The 27,313-nt window shown below is 39.4% G+C and overlaps 1 protein-coding gene across 7 annotated transcripts in view; it reads left to right on the plus strand.

Moving 5' to 3' along the window:
• The window catches only part of LRRC56 (leucine rich repeat containing 56), a 91,848-nt gene that overhangs the window by 43,977 nt on the left and 20,558 nt on the right, over positions 1–27,313 (plus strand). For all 7 annotated transcript variants that reach the window (XM_068944662.1, XM_068944666.1, XM_068944668.1 and 4 more), the window contains 4 exons: positions 1,146–1,233; positions 8,603–8,663; positions 26,347–26,443; positions 26,841–27,038. In XM_068944662.1, coding sequence (XP_068800763.1) covers positions 1,146–1,233; positions 8,603–8,663; positions 26,347–26,443; positions 26,841–27,038 — 444 coding nt within the window. The remainder of the gene's footprint in view (positions 1–1,145; positions 1,234–8,602; positions 8,664–26,346; positions 26,444–26,840; positions 27,039–27,313) is intronic.

Below are 27,313 nucleotides of genomic sequence, written 5' to 3' on the forward strand. Positions count from 1 at the left end.
ATGCACTGAGCACCCAATGCTGATGAAAGGGAGGTGATGGGACACGCAGACTGGATCAGGAAAGCAGGGGAGAAATGAGCTAGGATACGAGGAGGGAAATATAGGGGGAAGGAAGAGGGGATGAGAGCTCCTTTTTGGCAGTAGTGACCTGTGAGATTGTTTCAGCTGCTAGTGGAATTGCCGCCCAGTGTCTTAGATTTCATAGCCATACTGTAGTTTTTACCAGCTAGAACTTCAGTCTCTCCTATGTGCGCAACTTCTGCTTGCGTCTTCCCTCATGCTTATCTCTGCCAACTAGGTCACGTTCTCAAGCAGGCTCTCACGGGCTTTTCTTTTGGAACGTGGCATGCCTAGATTTTGGTTCAAGACTCCCTTTGTCGTTCCTTGATTAGCCCAGAAAAAGGGCTCAGCGCAGCCTATATTTAAATAAAGCAGAATGTGCATGTACGTATTGGCAAAGACTTTGCGTTATTTTGGGGTAGATCCTGTGATAAGGAACTGCATTCGTTCTCTCCTCTCCCCTGCTTAATGCAGCAGTTGACCGTCTCTTTAGGATTTTGCAAAAATAGTGAAAGATTTTGGATGTGTCCTTTTACATTGCCTAATTCTTTTCAAAGGAATCTGTATTTCTTGCAATCAGCCTTCTGCTCTTTCAGAAAAGCAAACATCTTATGACCAACTTGAGCCAAAATTATCTCTTTCCTTTAGACAGTTTTGAATTAAGAGGCTAAAAGATGGGTTTTGTTGAGTTTTACCTAGTGCCTTTTGATTACAGGTGGCACTAAGGGTAACATTTCCTATCTGTTGAGGATTAGTACAGGACTTATGCAAGATTTAAAAGCATGGACCTACTGTTTAAATGAAGTTAATTGGCGTCTAGGTCTGTGGGCGATTTGCAGCTTTGACGCTGTAAGCTACGTAGAAATTAAATGCAAACTAGAATAATTCAGAGCTGCTAGGAAGAAAGATCTTTGAAAACTAAACTTATTTTAATGTGATCATGGATCTGGACATTTTGACCTGGAGCACGTGCTGACAAAGCACTAGTTGAAAGCCTTTCTACACCTTTTTGCTCCTATGTCATGTGTTCTGTTTTTTTTTTTTTTTCCTTGAGAGTACAAATATATCTCTGCTTATCTTTACAGAAAGCTTTGGCAGGGGTAGATGATCTACAGCAAGTGAAGGCTCTAGAGATGCGAGTAGATACAAGAGAGAACAGCTTGGGGAATTTTGGTAAGAAAATGCTTTATCCTCTACTTACCTTCTCAAATTTTCCTTTATTGTTTCTCAAAGCAGGATTAGGGACTCAGAAACCAAAACTGTAAAGTACTGTCCAGCTAGAGAGTTCTTGAAATGTGATCTTGCTGGTATTTTGATCTCTCTTTTCCTCTGTGAGACAGTAAATGGAACTGTGAACAATATATGGCAATGGGAGGAGTGACAGCAGTTCAGTGTAATGCCGATTACTTTGAACGAATTCCTCTTGAATGACAAACCTCTAGGCTTTAAATGAGCTTTTACTGATTTCCTTGCCCTCTAAAGTGCTTGATGCTGCTCTAGTGGGACAGAGTAGCCAAAATGCAGTTTGTTTGCATTGGAAAATTCCCCTGTGGCTGAGGAACCGCTAGTGGTATCAGGCTGCAAATGTTGCTAGCAGTCTGTATTTGCTTATTGTACTTAACTGCCTTATCAAGCTGTGCTGGAGAACATGCTTGAGAAGGGTCCTGTAGGTGTGTCACTTTGATGGGCTGCAAGAGAGCCAACTCTTGTGACTCTTCTCTTTGTCAACGTCACTGTACTTGAGAAGGAAAGAAGTACTGAGGAAATTCCTTGTATAGGAGGGTTGACCCTGAGAATATGAAACCTCCCTTTTTCACGGTTCTGACAGTCGTTTCTGTCAGCAACATGAGGATTCCCATCACAGCCAAGTGATTCTCCTACCTATTACCCTACCGCTGCAGGTTTATATTTTCTGTGCCACAGGCAGTCACACCCCCAAAAGTGGGTGCTAGTATTTCAGCCGAGCAATTTATTTTCATGGGCAGACCATCAAGGTATGCAAATAACTCTATAATATAACAAAACTGATCAGTTTTAGTGGGCTTTTTGATGTTGATTTACTAAGAAAGGTTAAGGAAGTAGAGTGAAGGGGCTTTTTCCCTGGAATTATATAGCCACTTTGTATTCGTTACTCTATTTATTTTGTAAATAAGTCTTTTCATGATAGGCACTTGATAATTTAAGGCAAATTACACTGGTTTCTTTCATAGTTCATAATGTACTCAGCCATATTTCCTCCAGTTGATAAGGAAATCTCATTATGGCATTTCTATCAGTGCTCTGAAGTGGTGCTTCCATTCCTATGTCATTTCACATTAACTGTGACAAGACAGCAATATGTTTTTACCTTCTTTGTGACTTTTGTGTTGTGGGATTATCTTAAATCTTGTAGTCCACTCCATTTCCTCTTTTGAACTTTATTTTACCTTCTTATTCCTCACATGCTCGTACAAAGATTGCTTTTAATCTTGTCGATTTCCCTGGGTATTGCTGGAGTGGAAGAACAAAAAGAGTGTCTTTACACATCGCTGATCTCTCTTTCTCGTGTGTCCTATGTGCTTCCCTTTCTTTTCCATTGCTGGAATAAATTCCTTTCTGCTTCCTTTAGATGGGCTTTTGCAACTTTTACAGAATACAGAGCATCATTCCCAAGCTGCAGACAATTTCCATCTTGTTTATGTCCCACCATTTGCACCAAGAGTTGGCCTTTGGGGGCTGTAAAGACCCACAGCTGCAGGTCCCCACTGCTTCTGAGAATTACAAAACATCAAGGCTATCCTGAATGTTTTTTTTTTCTGTTTTGTTTTGTTTTCCCTCTCCTTTTAAGTGCTTTTCTGTCTTCCGCTCTGTGAAAACCTCTTTGAAAAAGTCAGCGTATGGCTAGGGCGGAAAGTTTGCCACTTAATGCTTCCAGTGATCACAGATTACTTGCATTTTTTCTTCACCTGACAGCTCCCCACAGCTGGTTTTTAGGCACATGGAATAAGGCCTAAATTTTTAGGGGCATCCCAAGGCAATTTGCACCTTCAGTGGGAATGGTGTAAGAAAGGTTGTTGTTGAAGGTAACAGGTTCACTGCATACTCCTTGCTGGCTGCCTGCCCCTGAACCAGTGCACTGCTGGCCATGCAGGGTCAGGATAGACAGTGTGGGTGAAAGAGTAGGAAAAAAATGGGAAAACTGAAACAAGAGAAGTTCTAGCTTGAGGGAAGGGAAAGCTTTTTCACCGTTAGGACAGTCAAGCAGTGGAGCTACCCAGAGAGGTTTGGAGTCTTCATCCTTGGAGATTTTCAAGATGCAACTGGAGAAAGCCCTGAGCAGCCTGGTGTGATCTCACAGCTGACCCTACTTTGAGCAGGAGGTTGGACTAGAGACCTCTGGCTGCCCCTTCCAGCCTGATGGCTCTGTCAGCTGGTATTTCTGTGGGCCTTCTACAAGTTGAAAGGTACTAGAATGCACATAACTTCCCAGTAACCTGGAACCTAGTGTCACTTGAATCCCAAATTTGTGCAGCAATTTCCACTTGAAAAATGTCTTAAGAGTTCTCAGTCGTATATACACCATACCACAAGCATCCTGGATGCACATCACCTTTGGCAGGATGTACAGAGAGATTTGAAGTGTGTTGTCCGAGGTTTTTCTTACAAGCGTTCCACTTTGGGATGTGACGAACTTTAAAGCATAATCCTGTTAACCTTTCTCAAATTGTCAGGACAGCTTTCTACACAATGAAGGGACATAGCAGAGGAGAATAATCATGTTTCCTAGGGAGAGGGTGTGTGCTGAAACACTAAAAGACTGTTGTTAAAATGTTTTCATGTGATTGGTTTTAAAATAATGAAGAGTTTCATGCCAGAACTTGAAATTGAGCCTTAGTGGGATTTTGGGTAACTGCTGAAGTGTCCAGCTATTTGTTTTTCAGTGCACCTTGTTGAGTGACAGACAAAACATTGAACCTTCCTGGCAAGTCTTCCTTCCAGCTTTGCGGAATTTGGATTTACTTCTGTGCTATTTAGCTGCATGTAGTCTTCAGTTTATACTCAAGCAGATGGGCTATTTCCTTTTTATTAGCTTATCCCTTCAGTTTTGATTGCTGACAGATCTGGGACCGTATTCATGACCAGCTCATAGAAATCCCTGTTGAAAGTAATGGTGGGATATAGTCATTTAAGACACTACATAGTTCTCTTATTTCTAAGTGATTTTAATAGCTGCAAATCAAGTTACCCACAATGCTGTTCACTGGTACTTATTCAATTGTTGCCTTCTGGCAGCCAGGCTAAGTTGATTATGTCTGGAGACTGCTGCTTCCCTTTGGTGAGGCAGCTGTTTTGTGGTGCAAGTGAACTGTAGAAGAGTCTCTTGCTGCTTGGCAGAGAGAGTCTTATCAAGGGAAAGCTCTGCTCAAGACTCAGAAATAGGCATATGTTATTTTTCATACAGAGTTAGGGTATCCATTTCTTTCTGCTCTGTTTCACAGTGTTTTTTAAGATCTGAAGTTGCGGGACTTTTCTCAGAAGCTTGCATTGCAGTGGCAGGTGTTTATATGGTCTGGGGTAAGCCTGTGCTGTGGTTGGAGGCGTGACTCCAGCGTATGTATTCCTGCCTAACCTGGCTTTGATTTACCTCCTATTAATAAGGCTCTGAGAAGATGCAACAGCACAGGCTGCAGCATGGCTTAGACCAGCTCTCCAGGAGCCACAAATACTTACTTGGGCAGTGAGTTTATGTTAAACCCTGTGCTGGTATGCTGCTTTTGTGTTTTGTTTGTTTGGGTTTTTGTTGTTTTTTGGTGAGATTATAATCTCAGGTAGCTAGACTGAAATCCTCTCAGATTTGCCTCCACATGCTGCAATCTTATCTCCATTTACATTGCCCGGTTTCCCCCAGAAATGTGTGGAAAAGTCACATTTAGAACATGCATGGAAATAACATCAAGGTGATTTATCTTATGTGATTGCACACAGTGTAAATGGATTAATTAGCCTGTTTAATTTACATATCTGGTTGATATTGCTAGAAGAGTGCAGCCTGTCTTCGCATACCTGTTTCATACTGTAGGATCAACATAGCATGCAGGTTGCCTGATGTCGAAGCAAGTAATTGTCAGTCATTTCTTTTGTGTGTATTTTTCATTAATTTATGTTCCTGCATTCCAGGAGGCTTAAGAAGTCAAGCCACAATTATTTTTTCCAGTGGTAGAAAAACAAGATAGATGATGCTGCCTGAAGAAGGCACGGTAATATAAACAGCAAGGGTTATAAATATAGGCGTTAGAGCTTTTAGAATACAATAAAACCAGTATCCTGCCTGTTTTCTCCCTAGTTCTAGTTAGTTATGTAAATGTTGCCTGCTGTAGCAAGGTAGCTCAGAAAAACAGCCTCATTTTTACTCTACTCATGCAATGCAGCATTTGAGGCAATTTTGTTGAATGTGCATCTATTACTTTTATTCAGCAGTGGAGTAAGCATTCTGCAAAATACACTCTCTGACCCTAAATGTAGCAGCTCCAAGATAGGTGTCTGCAGACTTTTCCTCAGGAATACGCATTGTGTTGAACAACCAATTTAATACATTGATGAAAATATTCTGGGTGGGTCTTTGATTTCAGAACTGTTGTGTAAAAAAAAAAAAAAAAAAGTGTCAAACATCTACCTTATACCTTGAGTTCTCTTTACTCTTTATGTAGTTTTTTGTTCCACTAGGATAGTACAGTAGCATAGTTTAACACTGCTGCCTTGTTGCTAATCAGTGATTTCAAAGCCATCTAACAACAGGCTGTTTAGTGAAAGGGAATCTTGGAAAGAAGAGGTAACATTGCTACCCATTTCTGATTTTCAGTTTTGTATTGGGGTCATCAGCATTTTCCTGGACTGCTCTCCTTTCTAAAACTGAAATGATTGTTTTAGGAGAGGTTAGAATGGGGAATATATTGTTGATATTTTTAAAATGAATTAAGTCAATATTGTTGATATTTTAGGGTAATTTTATGTTAATAAAAGAGTAAATCCCATCATTGGTCTCAGGAAAATATACTATTAGGATTAAAACTGAGAAAATTAGAAGCATGCAGTTGAATTTGCATAGGACACTTATTTTGTCTTCTTTCACAGTTTTCTCTCCTTAACTTAGTCTTCCACTTTCCAAAGTATATGTAAGGAATTGGGACTATAAATCCAGCAAAACCAAATGGTCAATGCATTCTTAGCACCAAAGAACAATTATGTATCTAATATAAAACTTAGATGAGGGAAGAACCTGAAAAATTGGAGACATTTATTGTAAAAATCTTGTTGGCAGAATTTTACACCACTACGCATCATATGCCTTTTTATTTTAGTCTACTAAACAGCCCATTAGACTTAAAGACTCTGCAAGTTACCAGGGCTAGTTTGTGCCAAAATGCAATAAAATTTCTGAGATGGAGGACAGGGTTACAATAATGAAATAACCAGATGTGAAAATTGTATCTTTGGCTGGTCGTTCTGGCTACTTCGCTCCGGAGGTGGTACTTTGAATCCTTTCCTAGATCCCTTATTGGGCTGCTTTTTTTCTTTTTTTCTTCTCCCCTTTTTTTTCCTGAAACAATCCTAAATCACTTTTTTTTTTTTTTTTGGGGGGGGGGAGGGGGGTAAGCTAATCTTCAAAGTCTCTCCATTTCCCTTGTTCAAATCTTCTGCTAATACCACTTTTAAAAACCTCTTTGCTTTATAATGCTTTACAATAGGCCTTGCATGGTAACCCTTTAACTCTTTGGTTGAATGTGTGTGGCATGGCAGTATTACACACCCACTGTTCTGGGAATGCAGAGGCTACTGTGCTCTTTCCTTTGGCACTTTGGGCAAGTTATTTAATCTCTCTGTGTTACAGGTTTCCTATCAGTAACATGATAGCAATTTTTTTTTTAATCCCCTACCTTTTGTCTATGCGTTTTTCTTTCAGAGCACAGATTGTATATAAGGAAGTCTTTGCTCAGTAGCTAGTATGACTGCCATGAACAATTAATAGAGATCCTGGTATCCCGGGCCTGTCAGGTTCCTGGATTATTTTGTTGCTGTGTGCTGTACTTGTTTGACGTGAGAGTGTATGCCTTGCAGGACAAGGATGGTGTGTTATTATGTATGCTATGATTTCTATGTATTATGTATAAATGATTTTTAAAAAATTAAAAATTTCCACAGTTTTACATATTTAAAAATTTTTAAAGAGCTTTGCAAAGAAATGAAGTTAATTATTTGCATTATAGTACAAAAGTCAGTATGTGGATTATAATCGCTTCCAAATAGCATTAGATATAAGTAATGCTTCTACTAAACCATGATTTATTGAAATATTTTTGCCGTAGATACTGTTGTCCTGTTTGGAGAAATGGGATGAACAACATGACCTCCTTTTAAGCCCCCTCACTTTTTTTTTTTGTTTTTTTAATGATATTGTGAGAAGAGCTAGAATGACTTCCTTTTTCTGGATACTGCTAAATCATCTCTGCCACAGATAGATTACTCAGAGAGCTCATAAAAATAGTTGTTGAGAGCAGATTTTTGATGTCTTAGCAATGATCCAGTCTGTCTAAAATTGGTGTTACTTCTCCATGGTGAGATAGTATGGTGGAAGATTTTTGCCAGCTCTGGATAAACTCTGCTTGTGGGAATGGGTAAAAGTTTGCTGCTTTCAAAAGCAAATGTTTCTTGCAGCTTGAGCCTTGTATCCAAATTTATCTGTAGCTTGGAGAGATTTGGTTTGTGATTCAGAGCTACTTGTTGAAGCTATTAAAAAAAAAAAAAAAAGGAAATGTCCCTTAGGAATAGAGAAAAGCATTTGGAAAAAGTAATAATAATGAAATGCTGTTTTTTTCATAGATATAAAACTTGTACAATTGGATAGCAAAGAATGGACCACATCCAGAAAATTAATGGGAGTAAGTGATGCTTAGGAAAACAAAAATAGAATTTGGGGGACCTCCCCACTATAAAAAGATGATGTGACATGGGAGAAAGTGCTTTTATTGTTTGGCTCAAAATTACATTTTGAAGAAGTGTTACTTGTCTGTGTATCCAATTACTCCATCACTACTTACCATCAAATAAGCAGAGAAGGATTTTGAGGAAAGGAGGAAAAGCATCGTATAGATATCACAGAGGAAGATACTTCATGGAATACTGTGCTATAAAGCATTCTTTAGCTCTTTAGGCTATCATTCAGTTAATAGTCAACAAGGGTATTGAATTGGACTGAAGAAAACACAGTTGCCACCGAGCCAATTTCTGTTGTTTGGAAAGACATCATAGCACAGTTTTCAGAGAGGCATTCCAAAAAGTACAATTCTATGCAGACAATATGTATATGTTGCAAAAATGCAAAGGCTGAAATATTTTCCAAGTGAAATAATCTCTTTAACTTTCTTAGAAGAGGTCCAGCATAGATCTGGCAAAAACAGGTAAGAAATGCATGTAAACTGAGATGCTTAAGCTTGCTGTGATTGCCAAAAGATTCCTTTATTTTGCTACCAGGTCTGCAAAAGGCTTCTTTATTCTGATCCCATAGGTGCCTATCTACCTAACCTGAGAGAACTGAAACTGAACAATAGCTTGCTTGCATCTGTGAGGTAAGAAATGAACGATAACTGAATAAACATAAAGGATAACAGCCTTCAATTTTATTTAAGTGATAAAATCTTCATTTACTCTACTTTCATTTCTTCCATCTCCGCATGCCTTAATAAATGGATTACGTAATGAATATAGGCTCCACAACCTCATAAGTTTAAGGACAGCATCTAGGCTGGTACAAATCAGTGTAGTTGCAATGATGCCAGTGAATTACCCCACAGCCTGCCACCAGAGAAGTTTCTGCTATGCTGAAGTCCGTGGAAGTTTGCTATAAATGTGAACTAGGATTTCACCTCTAGTCACGAGCTAGACAAGCCACCAAAAAGAATCTGCTTCCTGGAAATGTATTTTTGTCATTTTTCTGGAGCCTCTTGTCTGTGTCCTGACATTTAGATTCAAGAGTGTCACATTATACGCGGTAGTCCATTCTGTATGTGTTGGACCAGTTCCTCAGCTGATAAAAATCACCTTGACTTCATTGAAGTCAGTGAAGTTGGGCTGATTTACAGCTGTGCTAGATAAAACTCCATGTCTCTGGCTTGCTGAGCTCTGAGAGAGCATCACACTTTTTCTCCAGGAGAACTGGGGGGTTTTGAGGTGTGGGAGGGTATAAAGGAAATAATCTTAGAGATGAGACAGCGCTGTCTGCTCTCTCCTGTGCTGCTGTTTGTATTACCCCTTGATGAATAATGGATGGCAGTAAAATAGAGTTTGTATCTGCCAATGGCTGTGTAAAAGGCCATCTTTGTGTTAAACAGGTCTGCTCTGTGGTTTTAACAGCTATCTACTAACTTTGTGGAACAAATGGTCATTTTACTTATTCTTGTTAAAGAGAACACATTCTCTAATGGGAAACTGTAGTACGTTCTTCTCTGTTTTATGCATCATCACTAAAACAGCTAACAAACTTCCAGTTTTTATTACTGGTGATTGAACGACCATAATTTTAAGATCCTTGACTGAGCTTATAGTAGTTGCTAGTAGGAAAGAAAAGGGACAGCAAATTGAGCAGATTTGATCTGACAGCCATTATGAGAATGGATAACACAGAATCCTGGGATGTCATTTGTTCTGAGTCAGAGTGCAGGCTGTGTTTTCAATCATAAATATCCTCCGAAAGAGGGACTTTGAGTCAGAGAAAAAAATCTTTAGACAGTGTTGTTTAAAAATTCTGCTTTACCATTCAGTTGTCACATTTGGATCCTATTTTTCCTTGTTCTGATGATGAGATGGAGTATTTGCAGTCTAAAAATGTTTTTCCCTTCTAGTCCGTAACATGTAAAAGGAGAGAATCTACATTGCTGCAATTATTTTAATGGCAGCCAACCATTGGCATAAAGAGGAAATTGCTGCGTTATTGCAGTGGAGGAGGAAGTAGTGGGTGCAGTGGAGGAGGAAGTAGTGGGTGAAAGGAATTATATTTTTTACAGTATCAGAAGACATTTCATTCATTTTATTCTATTAAAAAGAAGAAAAAATCCAAAAGAGGTTTTTGTTTTGGTCAAAAACAATCCATATTCTCTTAAAATGTGTCAGTGGAAAATGTTTTGACTAGTTCTGTTGGTATTTGAATATAGGATGCAGTTCAGAAAAACTTTTGAATATGTCTTTAAGTCTAGTTAGTGTAAGACTAGCTTTAATCTAGTTTGTTCAACTTAAGGCTTTAGTAGGATTTTTGCACTTACCTCTGTATTGTGATTCTGACTTCTGTCATGAAAAGATTTCGCAAACCATTTTCTGTGACTTGACTTCCTTCTGGTCCTTAAAACAGGTGAAGTTTGGTCTCAGGTTGATCAACTGTAATATCGATATGTTTTGGCTTGGGTATCAGGTCTAATATTGTGACGCTTCCCAGGCACGCAGGCTCCAGAAGAAGCTACCTGCTTCTTCTTTAAACAAATATGCTTTCTATGTGCCAATTAAATGCAATTATATGGGAACAGGTAAAGAAAGAAAAAGAAACTGTTAGCTTTCCCAGACCGGAACTCAGGCAGCACAAGACAGCAGCAGCTTTCGTTTATTAATTCCAGTCTTCGACAGTCTGTCATTGATGATTATAGATCATTTAAGGGCACAGCCCATGCAAGCACAGCTTGAGTACTTGGGCTTTATTTTTGAACATCTGTATCCTGTCAATTTAATACCCATTAAAGCAACATTGCTATCATGGCAGTAGCAATGTCTGCAGTAGCTGGTGTAACATAGCCGGTTCTGTTCTAACAGGCTATTTCCAGTTACTCAAAAATGTCTAGAAATTTCACTCCTGAATTTAAATTGTTGATGTTTGAATTCTGTCCAAAAGGTGAATTTTTTTGTTTTTTTTGACTAAAACCCTCATAACTGATATTTCTGAGGAGGGTATAAAATTGTTCGTCCTTCTCTATAAAAGTAATTCCCATAAACCTCCTCAGCTGTAAAGTCAGAATCATTGTAGCTATAATTTGAAAATGGGCAACAGATAACAGGAAACGTCTAGCAAGGACAGCTGGAAATTGTTTTGTTTGCTGAAAAGAAGGTGAGGACACACAGGGAAAAGATGGAGGGTGTTTCATGTATAGTTTTTAAAATCAGACATTCTTTGCATGCAACATTATATGAAAAAATTGTATTATGGTGAATCATAATGAATAAAAGACTATCAGTCTGTGTTTGAAAGAGGGTAGTAATATGGCACTGTTGTTTTTTGTCACTATTTGTTTTGTTCTTTCTTGTAAAGTAGAATTTCTTATTTATTTTAGGATGAAAAGGAATTGGAACATCATTCTTTTCAGTTTGAAAATGAGGAAAGGCTTCTTTTGATAATAAAACTGCATATAAGGAGTTGTCAAAATAAGGACTTAGAATTCTCACTTTACTTATTAATTTTTGAAGTGTTCCTTCCTGTCTTGCTGACATAGAAACTTAAGATATGCTTTGTGAGGAAGCTGAGGTGTGTATTTCAGTTCTTTTGATGTCTGTCAACAGTGAGGATTGGTCTGACGGTGAGAGGTCAGGGTGCTTCTGTATCATAATTTTCTGTGGGAGAGCAAGGCTTGCTAGCTGAAGAATAGGTGGGTCTGGCTATTGGCTTTCTCTGGTAATTTCTGAAGGAGTGTGGCTGAGCTAATTTAGCTGTAAATCAGTACTTCCTCCGCCTCATGAGTTTGCGTAGCTTTTGACTACTTCAGACTTTGAAAGGCAACATGTAAGTGCAGGATATCATTATCAATTATTTATTTAATCCTTGAAGAAAATAAATCCAAGTGTATTTGCAGATAATCCATTTTGGCAGTTGAAAGGGAGTTTGTGGGGTTTTATTTTTCTATTGGTTCTTTCCAAAAGGGAAACAGCTCTGGAGAATCCAATGGAGTGTGGAAAGGAATTGCTTCAGATTTTTGCTAATTTGCTACATTACACTAATTTTATGGGATCCTCATTTGGTGACCTTCACCCATTGGCTACCAGCCAAGAAATTCTAGATTTATGAACTGATAATTGAGGAAGAAACATGGAACCTATTCTGAAAAGTGTATGTTAAAAACTGTCTTTCAGTTATGATGATACATGGTCCTTGTCTTGGTAATGATTCCAGTAAAAGAACTATATTTCAAAGCCAGTGAATTACTACTGCTTCTTTGGCATGTAGCCTATATTTTTTTTTATCTGATTGCTTTTATTCTCAATTCAGGGATGAACGAAGAGACCTGTTTAAAAATGGTAGATAAATATCTTTATGAAAGACCTTTTAACTCAGATATGGGAATCTCAGAAACTGGATCCCATAGTTTGTAGCAGAAGCACGGTTTTCCAGACAGACTTCTGTTTTGCTAGCATTCATTTCCACACTTCAGCTCTGCGCATCATAGCCCAGCAGAAGACTGGTCAGCTCCCAGGGCTGCTTCAGCAACTGATTGTGATAGAGAAAGGTTATTCTTGGTGATTAAGGAGCTGAAATTAACTTGCTTATGCACATATTTCAAGTCAGATGAAAAGCAGAGATTGCAGAGAGTGTGGGGACCAAAGTTAACATGAGGACTATAGTAAAAGCAAAGCATATTTTCTTAATCTAGGTAGACTTAAAAATTTCCGTGCTGCAGTCTGTGTTGCATTCAGTTCTTTCACTATTCTTATCCTGTTGAAAAAAGATTCCCGCTAAATAAGGAGTGGGTTATCTTTATCCATTTGGGCGTGAAAAGTCATCATGGAAGAGGAAAGATGAGAAACAGATATCTTCAAGGTTCGAATGAGCAAGGCGCAGAAAGCATTCAGATTTAACACTTTTCGTGCTTTTGAGTCTTAGGATGTGGTGTTTTTTTTTTTTTTCTTACAGCACCAGCTATTGGAGACAAGATTGGCTACACAGGAATCTCTACTCCCTTTTCAAAAAGTTTGAAGCCCTCCTTAGTTGTGAAAAGAGGACTAAAAAAGTGAACCAAGTGACTTGAGTGAGGATTTTGCTGATGATTTCATGACTTTAAGAAACCAGAGCTGAAGTAATTCTTTTGTAACTGGGAGGAAGAAGGTCTTTAATGTTTAAAAATATTTTTGAGATCTGAATCACGATCTTTGGGCATTTGAAATTAGCCATGTTATTCCTTGGTGCTCATCCAACTCAGATATCTGAAAGTCACAAGTCTCACGTTGAAAACTGAACACCCGTCCAAATGCTTTGTTGCATCAGAACGAAATTGCTCTGTGCTGTATATGACTGAGCTGTAATGTTGGTCACCAAAAAACTGAAGTACTACTGGTGGTGTATGTCCAGGCATCTGCTGTTTGATGGACAGCTTTAAACAGAAGATGTTTAGGGGCATTGTTCCCCTTAATCCGTTTTTTCTTCCTATCATTTTCACTAATTCCTTTCCGTGCTATATTTTCTTCAGTTTGCCCTTTTTTTCTTCTGCCTAAGGACATTCATATTATTGATGCAAAGTAATGATTTTGGGATAGAAATATGGTTACTTTCAGCTAAGTAGATTCTCTTCAATAAAGCACAGGTAGCCAGTCTGCATGAGATTCCTAGGGAGACCTGATTCCTTTGAGCGTTTAACAATTCTAGGTAGACCACCTCAAAGATGCCTAGCTCTCCTTTGGTTAGGAAGGAAGTTTAATGCTCCTATCCTTTCTCATTTTAATTTCACCATATTAGCTGCTCAGAGTAGATAGTATTAATGTCTTTTTGGCTTTAAATGTCTGGGACTCTGATGGGCTGATTCACCAGCAAGGGAAGCTGAACTTGTTTTCTGTTTTTACAAAAAAAAAAAAAAAAAAGCAAGCACCATTTTGGTTCTGGAGCTCAGGCTTTTCTTTATTTTGCAGCATGTCTAGAGGACATCAGAACAGGTCTTTGGCCTTGCAGTGTCTTTCCATGGTTCTTGTCTCCAGCATGCTATGTTTTATGTAGCCTTCCCCAGTTGAAGCTCCCCTGCAACCTTTGTCAGGCTCTCTGCCTGTCAGGTTCACGTGGCCTTCTCCCCATGCATTCCTCAAATTTGTGGTTCTTTCTGATCGGATAGTTAGCCTTCTTGTTGGGAACATTATAGTAAGATTATATATAGGATCAGGTTTAGAAGGCTAGAGAGCTTTTTTTCAGCTTTTTTTTCTCGTATACTGCAGTGCTTTCTGCAGAATAAACGAGGCTAGTGAAAGAGCAAAGGAAGTAAATAATAGATAACAGATGGAACATGTCTGTCAGTAAATGCCAGCAAGGTGATGTAAGCCCATGATTTAATAAATAATTGTGCCCCTTCTCTGTTCACCATCTGAATGGAAACAGCACTTTTAGTGTATTTGGAAAAAAGAGAAGGTTGATTGACTTTTCCTTTCAGGTTGTTACCTCTGCGCTGTGCACCCATCTGAGATGAACAGTTCAGCTTTTCTTTACTGCTGCCTCAGGCACTGCCTTGTTAACATGGCTCTGCTGAATATTTGAGCAGTAAATACCTCTGCTGGAGCCTGGGGTTGTTTACATGAAGCCCTCCAGCCCTCTGTGTGGTTGAAATCCTCTTGTTTCCCCTTTTCCATGTGTAGTTATCTCTGGGGTCCAGCTTCAGCTGGTGTTGCCCAGCCTGCTGTGGCTCATCTCAGAGTGAGCACTTACTGAGGTGAGGATGTTCCTTCATCAAGAAAATGCATAGATAAAAGCTTTTATCATTTCCAAAGGGAACCTCGGAAATGATCTATTAACCGCTGTTTTGTTCTTACAAATACTGATTGCTTTCAGGTAGTAATTAGCTAAGACCTGTCAATTGTTGTTACTGAATGAGGAGCATTTAAGGCACCACAGTCTCTCCAGATTCCAGTTTCTGGGGTTACAGGTGCAGTTTTACTCTTTGAACCAGCTGGAGATAGGAATGGCAGCAGCTTACCCATAGACTAGAGGGACTTGGTGGCTTTGTGGCTTAGCCACAGGCCCAGAACTTCAAAAATAGGGTTCAGCTGGTGGGTTAGCCACAGACCTGCCATGTCCCAGTCATGGTGCTGGCCTGCTCCCTGTTTGTTCCATAGCTGTTGAAAATACAGAGTTTCTGCCTCTGTTGTTTACTTTATAAAACCTTCAGGGGCAGACGCAGTCATTTTAACGTGTTATATACAGAGCTTTGCCTGATGGGATCATGATCTCAGTTACATGCTCTAGATGCTCCTATTGTATAATAAATAAAAACATTAGTAATAACCAGCTGATTTCTGCCAGCACATAAGCACTTACGTGCCCAGCTATTAAGGTTTGCAGCTGCTACATTTCAGCTGCCAGTGTCAGAGCTCACTTTATGGAAATTTACACCTAAGTGTTTGTTTTAGTCAGTGATGAGAAGGAATGGTTGTAATCATCACCTCAGAAAACCCAAAGAATCGGGTTGGGAAGCCGTTGTAATTAGCCTGTTGCTGGTGGAGCTATACAGCTTTCATAGTCTCCATAACAACCGTGGTCCAAGCAGCCATCAGGAAGGTTGTCCTTGCAGAAATAGGGAGGAAAATAATCTTAGCATTGGTATAATGGGTTTGTAAGTTGTTTTGGCTTTCTCTTTAGTGGCTTGACTACAGGTTACGTTTTCTTTGGAAACAGTTAAATTCAGTTGAAAATTATGGTCTCAGAATTCAAGGTAAGTACTGATTAAAAAAAATAAAGGGGATATTAGGCTGCTTGCTTGTATTCATCAATTGGTAACTGCTAAGCAATGTGAATGAGTAATGAAGACATGAATAAGATTTCAGTGCACAATAGGTTCTTATAATCTAATTTCTGTAAAATAGTCTTTGTGTAGGAGTTGATTTAGTTATTGTTCTTATCATCTGTGGACACATTACCGCACACAGCAGACCTGTTGCTATTTTTCCCTTAACATATGCACACTTTTTTTGGAGATTTAGTTTTGATTTGCTGTTGGTTGGAAAGCCTTACTCTTTTGGACTGAGATCTTTACAGACTGCATGAGGTCTCTTTGGGATGGCCAATACCTACAAAAAGAAATAAGGAAATGTCTTCCTGTTTTAGGAAGAGAGAGGTCTGTGATTCAGCAGGCAGCATGGTTCCCATGACACTCCGTGCATATCCCCAGCAGGTATAGCACGCACACGTTCTTCACCTTAAGCTGCGCTGTGCGTTCATCACATGGAGCTGAGGACCTGAACAAAAAGATTTGATAGAAAGACCTACCACCCGCTTTCAATAATAGATATTTTATGAAGGACTGTGTTTGACAGAGCATTTACGTTATTCTCTAGTTTGCACTGCATCAACTTGGCTGTCCTACCAGTCAACTTTATACTCTCGCTCCTATTTCTCCTTGCTACAGAAAAGAATTTAGACATTTGTTTTGCTGTGTTTATTGTTGTTCAGTTTATCTTGTTCTTAGTAATTGCCCCTATTAAGGTCTCTCAAACTTTTTTTTGAGGATGTCGTTCTCAGCATCCCAAGGTAAATCCAATTTTAAAATGTTGTGTTTGTTCCATAGGAATTCACTTATTTTAAAAAAAAATTAAGTTCTCTTGCCACATGTTAAATTTTGGCCCTATGAAAAGTAAGAATTATTAGCATAAGTTTCATCCTTTATAGAATAAAGACATTAAAATGTGGTTGCTAAGTTATACTGGAGGATTAAAAAAAAAGATAATATGCTTATTTGTATAATGAGTCTTACATTGTTGCTTTATGTATTTAAACAATACAGCCTCCACTGTCTAAAGGACCTTCTGTAAAGTTCATCTGTGTGAATAAGCCAATTATATATATTTTGGGTGTTTGTTCTCATCTGCAAAAGGCAATGATCTTCCCATTATTTTAAGGCAAAAGAGCATGTTTTTCTGACTAGTTTTTTTTTTTTGTCAAGAATGAATTGCATTTGCTTTATTAAGTAGTTTAGTTTAACTGGTATTTACCTTGAAATTCACAAAGCATAATAATTAGGGGAAGTCCTTGCGCTCTACTTTGTACATTCATTAGTATTAAATACCACTTGTAGACATCATCATTGATGTTTCTTTCCTTTTTGCATTCCCAACCTATCACATTGCTGCTGAAGAAATATTAATCTTAACAATTTGAAAGAAAACTATATCTGTATATTTTTTCTTGTTAAAGAAAGTTAATTTATTTCCAACCACCTGTACTTAACGATGATGCCAGATCATTTTTGCAATGTGTTTTGAGTTGGCTAATGTAAAAATTCAGATACAGCAATTTGGAAACCTTTCTGTTCACTGAAGAAATGCAGAGAGCCACTGAAAATTCATGGAGTGAGTGTAGACTTTTGAACGATGTGGCAGGTAGTAGATTGCCTGACTCTTCTTGGGAATAGTTTCACTTACTCGCGAGCCTAAGGACAGCTGACTGAAGTTGATAACATCTGAGAGGAGCGCCTTTCTTGAGATTAGTATAGGTCATAGCCAGTGGAAGGTTTTATCCTAATGTGTGGTTTACACGGAAGGCTAGAGGCTACACTTATGTCCAGCACAATGACTGTTTACCTCTTGTGGTGGGACTGTCAGTAGTCTAAAAAGGAACCGTGACAACTGCAAGGTAAGCAAAGGGCAGAAAATGGATTATGCCTAGCTAGGTTAAGCCTATCAGTTAAGGAAGAAGTCTTGACTCAGGTCATACAGAGACAAATCTATCATGCCAGATTCCTTGAGGATAAGCATGTAGAGAGAAGAAATGTGGGGGGAATTAATTGCCATTTTCTAGCCGTAAAAAAAAAAAATTCACATGATGAAGTTGTGACTGTATCCGTTCCTTGCAAGCTTGTGTCTTTTTCTATTTTTTCATTGAATATATGCACAGATAATACATGGAGGAAAAGGTACAAAGAAGAAATGGCCATCAACCATGACAGAAAATCATTAGTGTAGGAGAAAAGTGCTAGATTTAAAGGATCTTGAGAACCTGCATTTTCAGCACCTATACATTAAGACTTTAAATTACACTTTCTCTCTAGATAGTCATAGCAATGCATATCTATGGTATCTCTTTTTTTTTTTTTTTCAGTCAAAACTCTAAAACCATTTGGTGTGACAGAAGTTAAATAGCAACTCAAAAGCTAATCCAATTCTTTAGATTAACTGATCACACAGAATTAGAGGTTCAATTTTTCTGATGCTCAGAATAAGTACTTTTTGCAACAAAATAATTTTAAACATTGGTGAAGCTGTCCACTGATTTAGACCTTTTACCAAATATTCCTTTTGCTTACCGTGCAGCATTAAGTTTCAAGTGTTGATTTTAAAGGGTTAGACCTATATTAAATCAAAGTTGTAATATATCTGTCTTATTCTGCCAAAGCTCAAACTTGGAACATGCTGTGAACCAGGCACGCAACATGTTGGAGACTAAAAAGTTATCCATGCAGGAAATTTAAAATTATGTGGGATTCATTCCTTAATGCAAATCACTCATTCTGTAACCGCAGTTTCATTATCCGTTACTTTTTATATGTAAACTTTCAACAGTCGGAGTGAAGGATTGCCAAATTTATAGGAAATGTCAGCAGCTCTGGGGCTAAATCAAGGGACAACTGAAATGTGGGAGTGACAGTTTTATTTACTATGTATCTGAACTTTACCCTGTTTGAAAATTCATGTGCCTGTTAGGGTGTACCCCTAACCAACTGTGTATTGATTTTTACAGCATCTCTGGGGCACGGCTTCATGTCAAAGGTGGGGCTGGTGTAGAGTGTTTTTAAAGGGGGGGGGGGGAATCACAGACGGTTTTTGGCCCATAGAACCACACTTTGGCAACCCTTATTCCTTTTAAAATGTAAGAGCTGAGTTAAAGGAACTAATATTTCATTGTTACTGCTCCACTATCTGTTAAAACGCTACCAAGTAAGTAAACTGACAAGCAATTTAATGATCAAAAGGAAATTAACAGAGAATTACGTTATCCTGCCCACGCACACTATATATTCGGGTGTTAGAGAATTGCTATTCCTGACTCCAGCTACATCAGCTTTGATCCAAGCCTGTTATTCTGCTCTAGGTTTTTTGACAGCAACTGAAAATGAGAACATTTGAAACCAAAGCTACGTTTTAGGGACTTTCAGCTCACTACGTGTATTCCTTTTAAGAGAAGTGAATGTCTAGGTTAACTCCAGCACAGTTATGACTATTACAGAAGCCTGTGTATCAGCACTCTGTTTCGTTTAAAAATGCCCTTGTCCTCTTTGTGTCAACAAGTACTTTTGTTTTAAAGGAGGTACAATCTGACTTGCAAAGTAAAGTGCTTGCAAGTGGTATAGCAAGTTTAATGTGGTTGCTACAGTGGGTTCTATGAGATGATGAGGAGAAACCATAACGTACAAAAGAATCTTAACTAGTAAGATAGGAATGGCCCTGAGATGGGACTCAGAGGGACTGGGTTCTTGCTCTGTTTCGACCCGCAATTCTCATGTAGAAAAGCGCTTGGGGAGTTCCTCTGGGAAACCAGCACCCCCTGAGGCCCGTGGGAGACTAGGAACTGGTGTTCGTGGAACAAGGATTTTTGACAAGCTGCAATGCTTGCAGCATTTGTCACAGACATGTCTGCAGACAGGCTCGGATATTCTGCCAGACTGAAGGGTACTGATGTGGGCACTAGTGTGGTCCTTGGCTCCAGTTCTGGATAACAGCCCAACTACTTGAATAGTGAGTGTTATTGGCTGCTGTAGCCGAGGAGGCTCCTGTCACTTCTTAAGATTTCCATCTTAGGGAAAGTACTGGCCAAAGCACGTGGTTCCTTGATAGTTGCCCTTTGCTCTAGCAAGTCCCTGAAAGTTACTGTAGCTAGCTCTCAGCTCAGCATCATGGTGAAGCTGAGCAGGCAGCGTTTTTGACTGCACAGGGGGCTAGGCAAAGTGTGCGAATGCAAATAGTATCCCTATTTTACCACTTGTGCCTCACTGAGGGAGCTGTATTCGCTCACTAGAGATCGCTTTCCCTGTCGATGCAATGTGAGGTGGAGATCCGCAGGTAAAAAGCTTTATGCTATACCTTTGTCCCTACTCCAAACTTGAAACACACAAAAAAAGGGAGGTGGACAGAAAGAGATCTGAAGTAAAACAATGAAGTCCTTTTTTAGGGGAGAAATACTGCTGGTGGAATCAGCACTGCAGCCCACGTGGAAAGCAGTGTTTTATTCACTTGAGGGTTGCCCAAAAAAGATTGGACAACAGAGACACCTTACTGCAAAGGCCTTTGAACAACAACTTTTCATTCACATGGAAATTCTTCATTTGCATGTAAAAGGAGATAGTGAAGGTAGAATTTCATAGACACAGCTGTTATTAAACAAACCTTTTGTAGATGCAAGCTTTCTCTCCAACCTTGGTGACTAAAACACACTTGCCTTCTGCTGATGTTTTGAAGCGTATGAATTGAAAATTGCCTTGCAAAATCTCTTTCTTGTTTAGTTTTTGAAGTCTCTGACTACGTGCCTCACCATGATTGGGAACGCTTACTGTGGGGGAAAAGGACCCTGCACAGTTCAGAAGGAAGAATAAGGCCAAAATATTAAGCGTTAGATTTCTATGGCCTTTCAGCCTAAAGCAGGCTTTGGGCAACAGCAAGACAGGATGTGGCCGCTATTACCTTGCACCTTGGGCAGGCATATTCACACCTTCATGAAAGTGAAAGATGCTCATAGCAACCTGCTGTAACCACAGCGTGCACAGGGCTGTGTGAGGTGCAAGGCAAAGGAGAGCCAAGCCCACAGTTCTACAATATACTGCTGATTGACTTTGGAAGGGTAAACGCAAAACAAGCAAGGCTGCAATACTGCAAAGCAGGTCTCGGCAGTCAGGCCCTTGCATTCATATAAAGTTTGTTCAACAGCAAAAAGGACGCTGCAGGGACGTAAGGCCATGGCCTTAGAACTGCTTGCAGGATTGGGGGCTGTGTCATGGGCTCAACTAAGTGAGAGCAACACATGTATACAATCAGTTTTACAATTTTGAGCGCTTTACAGCTATTTCGGAGTACAATGAAACTATTATGTAAGCTTCCTATTAGAACATATGTTACTGATTTAAATAACATTCAGACTTGAAAAATTTTTGCCTCTGATGTCAGTCTTATCTGTACAACAAAACCATTGTGTACTGACATACGGACTAGATCGTTGTTATCACAGTGCGGCTTGATAAATTCGACTTGATCTCTCTAGATCAGAGATGAAATGTTCTTCTGTATGTTATAAAGCAGTAGTTCAGTCACTCTCTTAAAATTTCTGTTTACCAGCATGTCTGTTTTTAGGGTGACCTTTAAAATAGAGATTGATGATATTACTTATTTTTTAGAAGTGTTGCTAGTCAAGTTTTATTCAACCAATATGTGTGGATTTAGTGTTAATTTGTAGGTGAATGATTGTAAAACAACTTCCAAGAGAAATTAACAGTTTTCAAACTGGTGAATTTTTCAGGGCTTGATTCTGTTCAAGATTATACTGTTGTTAAGTTTAATAGGTAGATGGAACTGCATGGAACTACTCAAGATTTATTGTGGTGATACCAAGAGCAGAATTTGGCTCCTGAGGTCTGGTCTCTATCCAGCAGGATTTTGGCTCGAGTGACTCAATCCCTGAAGAGCAAATATGTTGGATTAATGGAAGAACACGCTATTATTTTTCAGACTGTTATTAGGTGTTGTAAGCCAAACTGTTCCCTGCCCCTGAGCTCTCCCTCCAGTTTTGGGGAGTGTTGACAAGATGGGAGCATCAGATTTCATGGGAAAAAACTCCTAAATGGCTGTGCACAAGTGAGAAGGATGCTGCCAAGACACTTACAGAAACAGAACTGTTTGATGAGGTCCCTTCCCTGCAGCAGTTCTGTTTTTTCTTTTTCACTAGTAAAAATCAATTCTAATTGCAAGTTTGTAGGTTCAAGCTTGCTGCCTCTGAAAATGGAACATTAATGAAACTATGGGGTGACCACATTGGTTTCTTGGCACTTTTGGACACTAAGAACACAATTTGGTGTTTAGTGTGTCTTCTGCAGGCAAGTGCTTGGGTCTGTGTGGAGTAATTACCCTGGAGGACGCTGGTTTGGCAACCTTAGAGGCTGTAATCCTTTGTTTATCACAGCAAAAGGTATGACGTGCACATTTCCATCCAGTGCTCCATCTTTTTGCTTCAGACCTGACCTGTATGAACCATAGCAGAAGTGAGCAGGTTATGTAACTTCTTTGCCTATTAATTCTTTGCACTTTCTGTAAAGTCACAGGATTCTACGTCCCTTGGGACAGGACGCTTGTTGACTACAATTGGGTTGTCCATTGTGTGTATTTATGGGCCACGTTTCCTCTGTGATGTCCTTTGGCTCCTTGTAGGTGCTGTTTGTTGTTGCACATCACTGGGGCTGTCCTGTGCAATGCTTGTGGTGTACTTTCAACTATCACTGTCTTTGTACAATATGTCTCATCTTTTCCCCCTTTCAGCTTTCAAACTCCTCAATCATATTGCTCTACTCTATTTTTGGAATAGATGCTGTCATTTTCTATACATTTGCATCATGCCTAGTACAGGAGAGTTCTGCTCTCCGACACATCTTATTAATTTTAGTCTCAGTCAATGTTTCTTTCTTTTGGGTATGTTCGTAATTGTAGCAGATTTTTTCCTCCTACTATCCTAGTAAGTTGTTATTAGAACGCAGATTCCCGTTAATTCCATTTTTGTTACAAAGGCACTCGATGTGTCTCCATAGTTTGGGCTGATATGACCTCTGTACTTAACATAAATGAAAAGATGTCCACATGCACGCTTGCACGCACCCGGCGGTCCTGCGTGCTCATACAACTCCTCACATTGCCCTGACCCCCTCAAAGGTGCACATTCCAGATGCAACAGGACTGGTCCCGGATGGGGCACTCCCATCTCTTGTAAGCTCTTAAGTTCTCTTCTTGCCAGCCAAAATATTTCAGAAGTATTTTCAGAAATGCAGGTGCTTGCAATCGTCTTGTCAGGAGCAGCTTTCTTCAAGTTCCATTGCTGTTTCACCATGCAACCTTAGAGCAGCAGCACTCGCAGAGGGAGTTCTCTCTGTGCTAATTAACGAGGGAATTTTCTCTGATGCTGCAGCATGATTCACACAACTTTCAAAAGAGTCTTTTGTTAGTTAAAACTTAAATATTTGCACATGTGCTTTGCAGCAATAACCTCTGACTGGAGATCACTCATTGTGGAAGCAGGAGCAAAGACCTGCAGGGCCAATTGACTGTGCAGCCCAAAATTTTAGGCTCCCCTGCAGCTAGCGTGATCTCTAAATCAGCGAGGAGAACTTTGTTGATGGCTTTAACTTACAGCAAGTGTTTTGTAGTCTAGGCTAGGTGGGAGAAAAATCGTTTTGGTCATCCTCTGTTCCTTACTGCTCTCCTGAGTTGCACTGAATGTGGCTACAGAAGAGTCAGTTTGCTGTCTATGAATGAGACTGGAATTTATTTGAGAGCGTTCACGTTGCAGCATGAATAGTGAAAAGTAACATACTACCAAAAGCTGTTTTTGTGGCAAAACACATTATGTTAGGGAATACAAGACAAAGACCAAAAAAAAAGTCAGTAATGTATGGTAAAGGAATCAGGTAAGGTCTTCAGTTTTGCTGGCTTAATGCACAGAGCATTTATCAGAAGCACTTGCTTCAGCAGTATGAAAATGAGAGTGACCACTTTTGTTTCCCTGTGTCCAGCAGTTAGAAGAAAAGAAGATTTTGCACCAAAATTAGCCTGAAATTTGAGAAACTAATCAGTGCTTTAAGTGGGCCATGAAATGAGCAGTATACTTTTTTCACATTAATCGTAACTGTCATATTTGAGTTTATGGATGTGTTGGCCTTGATTGATGGTAGATTTTGTTTTTTTTTTTTATTTTGATTTAACTTCTCTCTTATAGGCATGCAGCTTACAAATCTAATAATAAACTTGGGTAAATATTGTTTTGGGAGGCATCCGTTTCTTAAGGAAGACTTGGATCCAGGATTTGTTTTCTTCAAAAAGTATGTAGAGTGTAAATAGTCCCTAGGAGAACTTCTACGAGACATGATGGGACATGATGACACACAGGGACATGATCATTTGGGACAGACAAGCCTGAATAAGTCCTTGGAAAGAAATGTGACAAACTGTCATTTTTTTAGGGGCTTATCTGGTCATAGGTACAGTGACGCAAATAGCGAGTATTCCCTATTATCCTGCGGGTTAAGGGAGTGGGTAGCAAATGACGTCAGCAGAGACTGGTCGGTAAGTTTGCAGAAGGAGCTATGTTTATACATGGAGGGAATTTCTGCATGTCTGTGGTTTACTTTATCCTTTGTGTTTTTGGTACCAGATAGCTATGTCCTGTGTCAGTAGAGGCATGTTGCCTAGATACACAAACTTCAGTGGAGGAGCTGTAGCTTATGCCAGTTGAAAATTTACTCCTGTAACATGGAGTTACCTTAGGCAGGAAGAGAAGTGTCACAGGACTGAGATTTTTATATGCCTTCATCTAGGGGAGTCTATAGTAACTATGATACCCTAGAAGGGAAAACAATAAAAATTTTAGGCCGTGAGGCATCATTAGATCAGCTATCCTAATTGTCTGAACTTCAAAGGCTATAAAACTTTATGTAAAAGCACCATATATGTCCAGTGTGCTTGTTTCAACTGGGGTGAGTCTAAATTGCTGCAGCCAGGGAAGAAGTGATCCTAAGGCAATACCAGTTCCTGGGGCCTCTGCAGTGGTGAGGAACTGAAGAAGTGAAATAGATCTGAATAATCTCTGTGGACAAACCATACCCTATAGGGCAGAGGGGTTAAAATCCCAAATACCCATTTATTTCACCCTAGAAACTCCTTTTCAACTCTGTATTTGGCCGACCCTATCAGAAAGGTATCTGGGGAAATTTTTAAACATGTCCATGCTTTAGCCTACGTTGTGCAGTGTCCCTTTTCCTGACCTGGCTTGTACCTGCTGTTCACACGCAGTAGAGAAACAACAACAACAACAAAAAAAAAACCACAGGCAAGAGTACCTCTACCTCAGCTTGCAAAAGCATTCCTCCTCCACCTCTTGAATTGACTGGCTGTGCAATATCCCTGAAGCACCAGGCTTATTGGTAGTCATTTTTGCTGCAAAGCTGCAAGATGCTCTCTGAGGGCAATGCAAAGCTGTTCTTTTTCCCCCTGGCCCATAAAGATAAGACATGAACGAGGGAACTGTTAAATGTGTTCCAAGATCAGAAGGGACCCCGTGACCATATTCTTTTATCTTCTGCAATTTTCCCTAGAAAGTGCATTGAAGTATATATTATTAAAGACAGCTAATCCACGTTTTTGAAGTTCAAGAATCTCAGTTTAAGAATGCCAGGTTAGTGTCTGTCTGTGGTAAACTATTCTTATCTTTAATTGCTCACTGTGTAGTTCTTTGTTATTCAGATAGTTTGATATCTCTGCTTGGGTAGGGAATTCCGGGCTTTGTTACAGTGATAGGTTTGGGATTCGATAATTCTGTTTTGTTTTACAAATACAAAGTTGGCCTTAGGAAACTTAATGTTAAACAAGATGGAAGGCAGTTAAGTCCCCACTTTGATTTGCCACTGTTTTTGCATTTTGCATTATCTTTTTCTACACTTACGTTTCTGCAAAGTCAGTGGGACATTCCACATGCATGGAAATAGGCAGGTCAATATGTCCTTTTCTGGATTAGGACCAGAAAGTTTGGAATTTGTGTAAAAGATCCTTTATGCTAAACCTAAAAAGTGGGAAAATAGGATGGAACAAATGATCGTTTTCTGCTGATCCAAATAATGTTATTTGGTAAGATGATTATTCCTTCTAACTGCAAAAAGAGAACAAAGGTATCTCCATAAACGAAAGAGCAAGATGGCTGTGCAGTCAGTTCAGGTATGTTAATTTGGATTATGTGTGTAGAGTAAGTGGTGCCAGCATAAACACGCCTCTCTTAATTCTTAGCACTTATCTGAAATTTATGGAAGAGTCACCAAGATGTAGCTCTTGGAAGAATTTTAAACAAACTGAATTGGAGTGACATGTTGTCCTATGATAACAGAGATGTCTGGGGAAGAGAGAGGTTTGCTTTATAATTTTATTCACCTTTGAAGGTGAAATTTTTTAATAAAATTTCTTTCTTGTAAATAATGTGTGATCTGAAGAAAGTATCAGTGGCCCAGTCTTGGAAAAACGAAAGCAAGTCTCAAGTGTCTTTGTCCATCCAAATAGAGCTTGAATTGTTTCTTTCATAAGGGACCTTGGAACCACGTTGTCCCATCTCCATGTCCTGTGGATGGCTCGCTGTGGGCTCTCAGATTTGGATGGGATCTCTTCCTGCAGCTCTCTAAAAGTAAGTATGGATGTGTCCTGAGAAACAATGATCTCATGACTGTCTTCAGTGGGTACTCTTCTCTTTGAGTGTAATCTTTCTTCTCACTCTTGGTTTTTTCTGAAGGAATTTAATTCAACGCTTTGACTTGCAGGTATTAGTTTAAAAGATGCTACAGTATTTTTTAAAATGAGTTTTAACAGGCTGAAAACGCCTAATGCAGGCATAGCGTTCATTTCAATATTAGCCCTACTTATTTAAGGTAGCATTGGCCAGTCTTGAAAAAAGTTATGTCCGTGCTAACCTGCTAAATTCAATCTGTGTCATGTAATATCTCAAAGACTAGAAAATATTTAGCAAAGCTTGAATGTTACTTGTGCAAGCCTGTGGTTTACCTCTTCTGTTTACTTCTGCTGAGGAACTCTACATAGCCTATAACAATATCTCTGACCTGAGCCAACTGAGCTTGTTGGAACACCTTGAGGTTTTGGACTTGGAAGGGAACAATATCGAGGACATCAACCAGATGCTGTATCTGGGACTTTGTTACAAGCTGAGCAGCCTGACAGTGGAGGGCAACCTTATTTGTCTGAAGCCAAATGCAGAGTCTGCAGAGGTGAGAACTTGGTTTGAACTTGCTGTGTTAATGCTTGCAGTGCTTTTTTAGTTTGAGTTGGAAATGAGGAATGTTTCTGCATCTTCCTGTTGTATCGTTCTGAGCAATGACATGGGATGCCTTCTCCATCTTTCATTTCTATAGATTTTGAAAAGTCCTCTTGTGGGAATTGGCTCCCACATAAGCACAAATAAAATACAAGGAGAGCTAGGAGGAGTCAGGCCTGTTCCCGAACAATGTGTGTCTTCCAACCTGTGATAATAGGGTTAAACTAG

The sequence above is a fragment of the Struthio camelus genome, chromosome 5 (assembly GCF_040807025.1).
Source record: "Struthio camelus isolate bStrCam1 chromosome 5, bStrCam1.hap1, whole genome shotgun sequence".
NCBI lineage: Eukaryota > Metazoa > Chordata > Aves > Struthioniformes > Struthionidae > Struthio > Struthio camelus.